Here is a 7,698-nt window from a genome sequence, read left to right on the forward strand (position 1 = left end):
CTGTCATGCCCTCTCCTCAGGAGATTGAGGCAAGAGGATAGCAAGTTTGGGCCAACCTGAGCAACTTAGCTAGACCATCTCAAAAAGGCAAGGGATGCAGTTCAGTGCTAGAGCACTTGCCTAGCATGTGCAAGCAAGGCTCTGGGTTCAGCCCCAGAAGTGTGGATGTGCACACACACAACACCTTTCATTGGTAAATTCCTAATAGACATCTCACATGTTGCAGGTAGACTTCTGGTAAAGAATAGCAATTTTGGGCTAATGTTAATGTTGCACAGATGGGTCGCCCAGACACATAAAGATGTGAAAGGCATTGGAACAACCCAATGTAGACCAAACTTGAGAATACGATCCCTTTTGCACTTCCTGTTAACCTTTGCATCTTGCATAAGGGTGTTCAGCAATTTAGCATTGGGAATTAGATCGTTCAAAAGCAACAGTTTTCCAGGTACTGAGTTCCAGAGGTTCAGGGCAAAATTCCCAGACGGAGGACATTGAGCTCATACAGCTTACCCCTGCATTTCAACCCAAGCTGTTCAGCCATTGCAAGACCCCTGGAACTTCAGAGTGCAGGATAACTGGGAGGTTAAAGAGAGAAACTTGAGCAGCCATGCTGTTCTGGGGAGTCCAGACTGGGGAATAAATGTCCCACCCCACCCCCACCCAGGGAATGGCCCTTCTTGAGAGGTGCAGAGTGCCACAATATCAGAGTAAGACTGCAACTGAAAGAACACCTAAAATGAGACCTCGACAGGATTTAGGCAGTTGACCTGCCTTCCTCTTTGGAGGAAGACATAACTGCTACGTATACTATTACTTGTAGTTACAATGATCAGCATCCACTCAGAAATTGCCAGGCATGCTTAAGTTTCAAGAAGCCAAAAGGGAAAAAGAAACAAATCCAGGGTGATTCAGATGTTTGAGTCAAAACAATATTTTCACAAAATAGGGAAAGATCTGGGGTCTCAGTCAGTGAAATTCTAAAACGATAGGAATTTAGTAGGTGGGCTTTTTTGATTAGACACTAGTTAGCCTGAAATCTTCCTGGTGTAAACACTAGAAATCCTAGGAAACATAGACCAACCTCAGCAACTTAGTGAGACCCTAAGTCAAAATGAAAAAGGGTTGCAGGTGTGACTCACTGGTTAAGTGCCCCTGGGTTCAATTCCTGGCACTTAAAAAAAATCTCGTGGTGGCATGCTCCTGTAGTCCTTGGAATTACAGTAGTATGTAGTAACTTGGAAGGCTGAGGCTGGAGGATCACAAGTTCAAGGTCAGTCTCAGAATTTAGTGAGGCCCTAAACAACCTAGTGAGACCCTGTCTCAAAAAAAGTTCAGGGGATGTAGTAGTTCAGCAGTAAAGAGCCCTGGTCTCAATCCTCAGTACCAAAAAAAAAATTAAAAAACAAAAAACCACATAATTGAAGACATATGACATACTATACTAAAATGGATTTAAATGATTTAGCAGATATGGTGGTGCACACCTGATACTCGGAAGGCTGAGGCAGAAGGGTCACAAATTCAAGGCAATCCTGGACATCTCAGGGAGACCCTGTCAAAAAAAAGAGCTGAGAGTGTGGTAGAGTGCTTGCCTAGCATGCAGGAGGTCCTGGGTTCAATTCCCATTTCCGGGGTAGCGGCAGGATGATTCAATTCAGGAAAGATAATGCCCCAGAATGACAGTTCGGGAAGAGCAGATTGAAGCAAGATGCTTCCAAGGAGTTTTGGGATAAAAATAAATAAAAATCTCTGTTGTGTGGGAGACTTGGGGAGAAACTGAGAATGTGGGAAAAGAAAGGTGTATAGAAATCACCAAAAAAGCAAGGAGCTATTGTTCTTGGAAGGACATGTAAACCCAGAACATGACTTGGACCCTACAGTAGTAGCAATGCTGTGCACAGAAATGGTGCAGGCACTTTACAGATGGAACCCAAAGCTGTCACCATTAAAAAGTCGTAGGAAGAGATGGGAAAGGTGATGAGAACAGGAAATCTGTATGTAATATATTACCAACACCTAATCTGTAAATCAAGAAGTACCATGTATTTGGATACACCTGTAAGTTGTTACTTTTGGAAAGGGGTAGTTATGAGGTGTGCAGGGACTGGTGCCTTTCATTATTATCCCTTCTCTGCTATATGACTTTGTTTTTAACTCTGTGAATACATTATTTTTTGTTAAAGAAGTGGGAGGGCTAGCTGGACAAGATTGCTGTTTTCCTGCCAACATGAAAAACCCTTTTCTGGACCCTACATTACAGTGTAACTAAACCAGGAGACTGGCACAACAGATTTGTCAGAAGCCTTGTCCACATTTCCTATCTCATCCTCTCTAGAGCATGTAATATGTAATACCACTGACCACTCCTATTATTTATTTAATTTTGTACTGGGGATTGAACCCAGGGTGCTTTACCACTAAACCACATCTCCCGCCCTTTTTATATTTTATTTTGGGACAGGATCTTGCTAAATTGCTCACTAAATTGCTGAGGTTGGCCTTGAACTTTCCATCCTCCTACCTCAGCCTCCTGAGCTTCTGGGATTACAGATGTTCACCACCACACCCCACTACTCCTCTTTTTAAAAACACTGTCTGCTACTGGTTCTTCTCACCTGGATTTCCTCCTATCTTCCCTGTCATCCTTTGCTGTCCTGACTTTTACATGTTAGGAGTCTGGAGAAATAGTCGTAGGTCATCTTTATTCTATATTCTCTTGCACCTGGCATTCTCATACATTCCTCTGGTTTTATTTACCACCTGTGTCCAAATCCCAAAAACCACCTGCAGGCCAGGCCTTCTGAGCTCTAGTCCTGGATTATCTGTGATTCCCTTGGACACCACAGGCTGTGCAAAATCAAAATATCTACTATTCCTCCTCCAGGCAAATGGCAACAAACCACCTAACACTCCTTTCAACTCCACATCCCGACCCCCACCTAGAGTTCAGCTTGAGGCTTGGTGTGGACACCTTCTTTGTCTCCACTTCTATGCTTCCGCCTGGTACTAACCACTGTGCAGCTTGCCAGGACATCTCAGACCTCCCATCCAGTTCATTCTCCACGGTGTCAGAGACCTTAAAATACAATCAAGTATCCCATTTTACTTTTATATGTTTGCATGAAGTCCCAAATTCTTCATTTGCAACGGCCCTAAACCATACCTTGGTAGCTATTTCACCTTAATCATAACAGCTCTGCAGCCACGTGGTCACCTCTTGCTGATCTTGTTGATAGAGTCCCAGGACTCCATGGGACTCCCACTCTCAACTCTTAATCACAGGCGTAGTTAGTTGTCGACCACTCTATAGAATGGGCGCCCAGTTATAACAATGGGCTTGTCTGTACTGTTCACTATCATGTCTATAGCCGTGGGTCCCGAAGATGCTGAACACGCGTTTGTTGAGCGTAGGAATATGGGGAAAAGATAGGGAGGGGAAAGGTGTGATGGGCAGGAAGCTGGAGATATGGACCGGGATTCGGCAGACCGACCGAAGCTGCAATACGACGGATCAGAAAAAGAAAAGACCAACCCCGCGGCGGGCCAACGTCTCAGCGCCGGGAGCCGAGCGCACGCGGGAGGTCCCTCCGCAGGGGGCGCCCGTCGCCCGGGGCGTGGCTCCGCGGAGTCCCGCCTCCTCGCCGGCGACGGGGCAGGCGGGCGGCTGGCGGCTGTGGCGCCGACATGGCCGCGCTGGTGGAGCCGCTGGGGCTGGAGCGGGGTAAGCGCGCCAGGGGGCCCTGCCCACCCGACTGCCGCCGGCGCCCCAGATCCCGGCCCCGCCCGCCCCGGCCAAGCCCTCGCGATGGGCGGGCAGACCTGGCGGGGTGGGCGGGGCGGGGCGCTGAGAGCCCGGCGGTCCGTGGGCGTGGGAGGGTCAGTGGGCGAGCGGCTTGGGCAGGGGCGCCCACGGTACACCCGCACCTCTATGTGTGTGTTGGAGGGGCGTCCTGGACACCTGACAGGGTACCCGGCTGGCGCAGTCGCTCACTCCGCCACCCTTGACTCTGCGGGATGTCCGACTGGGCTTTGGCTGCGCTTCCCTGCGCTGTCTTCGCTCGCCCTTATTCCACCTCTCCCAGCATCTCTCGGTGGCTCCGAGTCTTGGTGTCTCTGACTCTCCGTGTGTCTCTGCGCCCCGCCCCCGCCCGCAGACGTGTCCCGGGCCGTGGAGCTCCTCGAGCGCCTCCAGCGCAGCGGGGAGCTGCCCCCGCAGAAGCTGCAGGCCCTCCAGCGAGTCCTGCAGAGCCGCTTCTGTTCCGCCATCCGTGAGGTGAGCCGCCAGGGCAGGACACAGCTTGCGGCCGCCGCCGTCCTCCTCGCGATCGTCCCAAGCCTGGGGACTACGCCTCCCGGCAGCTCCCGAGGCGACCCGCCGTGGGGTGCCGCGCTGCAGCTCCGGGGTTCTTTGGGAGTTGTAGTTTCCTCAGGCTCCGGTTGCGGGATGGATCCTTGGGTGGGAGAGAAGAGGGGTTCCGGGGTCTGGACAACTAGGACCAGTTGAGGGAGGAGGGAACTGGCGGCTCCTTGACACTGCTGCGTCCCTGCCCAGGTGTATGAGCAGCTCTACGACACGCTGGACATCACTGGAAGTGCTGAGATACGGGCTCATGCCACAGCCAAGGTAGGCGCCCCCGCCCGGTTGCTCTTGGCATCCCAAGACCCGCACCTCTAGCTTAGTGCCTTCTTGAGGCCAATCGTTCCCATTTCCTCTTTCCATGATTTTTGCCAAATCTATACACCATCCTTATGGCTATTTATTTATAATTTCCTTTAAACAACCGCACATTTTTAACTTAAATATCATACAAAGGTGTATTTAGCAACTACAAATAGAAGCAGTTATCGCATGGCTGCCTAGAAGATAACCCTAAACATCTATACAGTGGAATGCCATTGGAACACGGAAATCTGACTAAACTGTAGTTAGATGATGCTTCTCATTGCTCCCTGGAGGCTCTCCGTTCCCTTCAGGCCTAGTTTTCACCTGTTAAAAGCAAGATTGTCAAGTGCAGAGTATTCAATTAAACACCATTTGTAGACTTACTTCCCTGACATGCCAGAAGCACACAAGTGAACTCAAAAGGTCATGCCATCATCAACCCGTGATTTTGTGTAGAATGATGGCAGGTTCCCTCATGCTCTGGGAAAAAAATCTGGCTCAAATTGCTGTCCCCCTGCCCAGATCCCCCACCCTAGTGCACCTGCCCACCATGGAGGGGGTGCTCACCTCTGGACACTTTCTCCCAGGCCACCGTGGCTGCTTTCACAGCCAGTGAGGGCCATGCACATCCCAGGGTAGTGGAGCTGCCCAAGACAGATGAGGGCCTGGGCTTCAACATCATGGGTGGCAAAGAGCAGAACTCGCCCATCTACATTTCCCGTGTCATCCCTGGAGGAGTGGCCGATCGCCATGGAGGCCTCAAACGTGGGGATCAACTGCTGTCAGTGAATGGTGTGGTGAGTGGAGGGCTGAAGCAGGACTGGGACACCATCTGTAGCAGTCCCTGGTTGACATTCATTCAATGCACTGGCTTAGTACTGCCTCTGTGGCCAGTCCTACGCTGTACAGACCCTGTGAGAAGCTAGAAGTGCCTCCAATACTCAAGGACTCCCTCTCTAGTGACAGACATAGACCCTGACTGAAATAGTCCTAATCTACAGACATAACCATGAGGTAGTCCAAAGCATTGTGAGAGCCCAGATATGGCACCAGTCCAGTGTAGATGAGGGAAGTTTTTGCAGAAGGAATATTTGATTTGGGTGTTGAAGGATGAGTTGGAGTTTTCCAGACAAAGTGAAAGGTATTCCTGGCTGAGAGTGTTATAGGCAGGGGCTGTAACTCTACACTCCTCTGAGATGAAGAGAAAGGGCTTGGTCTGATGGAGGTCTGAGGCATGCAGCTAATTAAAACCAGGTGGTTAAAGTAGAAGGCTACTAGGTGATGGGGCCTGCAAGGCTGGGACTTTGCCCTAGGGGTGCTGTGGAGTCATAGGAAGGCTGAGAGTACCTGAGGGAGAGGCTTAGCCTGGATGTACAGAAAGACCCCTCTGGGAATCTGTGGGAGATGGATGGAGAGGGGAGGCCAGGGAAGAAGACAAGACCTGAGCTTCGACCAAGGCTGTGAGTATCAAGAAGAGGAAGTCAAGGAAGGAGGGTATTAGTGGGCTTCTGGGAGGGAGATGTCTGGCTCAGTGACTGGGGGCATGGGATTGTCCCTGGCATGGAGAATCTGGATGTTTTAGAGAGGATGCTGAGCCAAAAGTCAATGACTCTCCCATAAGCAAGACAGGAACCCTTGGCATCTAGGCCAGGCACCACCTCACCAACATTTGTCCCATTTCCTGGGCCAGGGCTGGGCAAAGGCAGCAGGCCCAGGCCCAGCGGTCTTGTGTGGCCCTGCCCTGCAGAGTGTTGAGGGTGAGCAGCATGAGAAGGCGGTGGAGTTGCTGAAGGCGGCCCAGGGCTCGGTGAAGCTGGTGGTGCGTTACACACCTCGTGTGCTGGAGGAGATGGAGGCCCGCTTTGAGAAGATGCGCTCTGCGCGCAGGCGCCAGCAGCACCAGAGCTACTCGTGAGCCCCTGGTCGCCATGTCCCTGGGACTTCTATTGCCTTACCTTAACCCCAGACTCTCAAACCAAGCCAGTGATTTCTGGGACCTTGATGGCCACCCCCAACCCTGCTCCTCTTCTTGGGCATTCTCACCCTTAACCCCTGGCTCAGGCTCCCTCCTGGGCCCATTGTGGCTTAATTCCCTGGAACTCTTTAGTTCCCTCTCATCCCCAAATCCGGAATCTACTCCTAGAATTTCTCGACCCTTACCTGGGCCCTTACCTCAGGAACCCCAGTTCTAACTTTCTCATGCTCCCCAGGGTCCCTTTCCTGAGCCTGGCTCCCCTCTCTTCACCCCCTTGCAGGTCCTTAGAGTCTCGAGGCTGAAATCACAGATCTGGACCTTCACCTTCACCCTGTCCTTCTGTACAGTATTTATTGTCACTGGTTCCTTATTTAAAGATCTTTGACCCTCACTGAGTGTCCGTGTATCTGTCCTGCAGTCTGGGGTTAGACTGTCTTGAGGTGTGGGGGAGGGAGAAGGGCTGAGATGGAGACTAAGACCTAAAGAAGCCCAGACTCTGGTCAGAGAGCAGTGGTAGAGACCTCTCCCCAGGTCTGATGGCGGAAGCAAGGCCGGCTTTCTAGGGACAAGTCGGAGGACGGAGGCGGAGTCTGAATGAGGGGGCCAAACTGAAGACTATGCGCCCTAACCCCTAAGAGGGTCGCAGGGCAAGAGCCAAGCGCCTTTCTCCGTAACTGGTCTGACGAAGAAGTCCTGAAACGCAGCCGGAGGCAGTGGCGGCCTCTGTGTAGGCGGGGCAGGGCGAACCATTAGCCTCATCCGCCGGGGGAGCCCGCAGGCCGCACTATCGTCTGCGTGGGAGATGGGGGTGCCTAGTGTAGTTTCGCGAGGTGGGCACAGGGGCGCAGAATAAGGTCCACTCATCCGTCGAGCACTCAACCTACCTTCCAACCAAAGCACGTCTTTCCGGAAACCGCCCTTGCCCTAAAATTCAGCCTTTATCCCCATCCCACTGCCCGCCCAGCCCTTGTGTCCCGTGCGGCGCGAGGGCCGGCGCGCGCCACCGCCAGGATCCGGGGTCGCGACTCGCGTTCCACGCCGCGCGCTACTCGCTCCA

At 52.0% G+C, this 7,698-nt stretch overlaps 1 protein-coding gene across 2 annotated transcripts; it reads left to right on the forward strand.

The window, feature by feature from the left end:
- The first annotated feature begins 3,592 nt into the window (after positions 1-3,592).
- On the forward strand, positions 3,593-7,032 carry LIN7B (lin-7 homolog B, crumbs cell polarity complex component). 2 transcript variants are annotated; one of them, XM_079117696.1, is made up of 6 exons: positions 3,593-3,724; positions 4,158-4,276; positions 4,556-4,627; positions 5,254-5,463; positions 6,357-6,577; positions 6,922-7,032. In XM_079117696.1, exons 1-6 carry the CDS (start codon positions 3,688-3,690, stop codon positions 6,941-6,943), a joined length of 681 nt encoding a protein of 226 aa, XP_078973822.1. In that variant the 5' UTR covers positions 3,593-3,687; the 3' UTR covers positions 6,944-7,032. The 2 variants fall into 2 exon arrangements, with proteins under 2 accessions (XP_078973822.1, XP_078973823.1); XM_079117697.1 differs by having other exon boundaries at positions 3,594-3,724; positions 6,414-6,577.
- Positions 7,033-7,698: the final 666 nt, after the last annotated feature.

Source organism: Sciurus vulgaris (assembly GCF_902686455.1).
Source record: "Sciurus vulgaris genome assembly, chromosome: 17".
Lineage (NCBI taxonomy): Eukaryota > Metazoa > Chordata > Mammalia > Rodentia > Sciuridae > Sciurus > Sciurus vulgaris.

Excerpts from the sequence above, each read along its gene's own strand:
- LIN7B (XM_079117696.1), top strand. The coding sequence starts at position 3,688 with ATGGCCGCGCTGGTGGAGCCGCTGGGGCTGGAGCGGG. Across the intron at positions 3,725-4,157 it reads GCCGCTGGGGCTGGAGCGGG|ACGTGTCCCGGGCCGTGGAG; the intron begins GTAAGCGCGCCA and ends CCCCGCCCGCAG. Across the intron at positions 4,277-4,555 it reads TCTGTTCCGCCATCCGTGAG|GTGTATGAGCAGCTCTACGA; the intron begins GTGAGCCGCCAG and ends GTCCCTGCCCAG.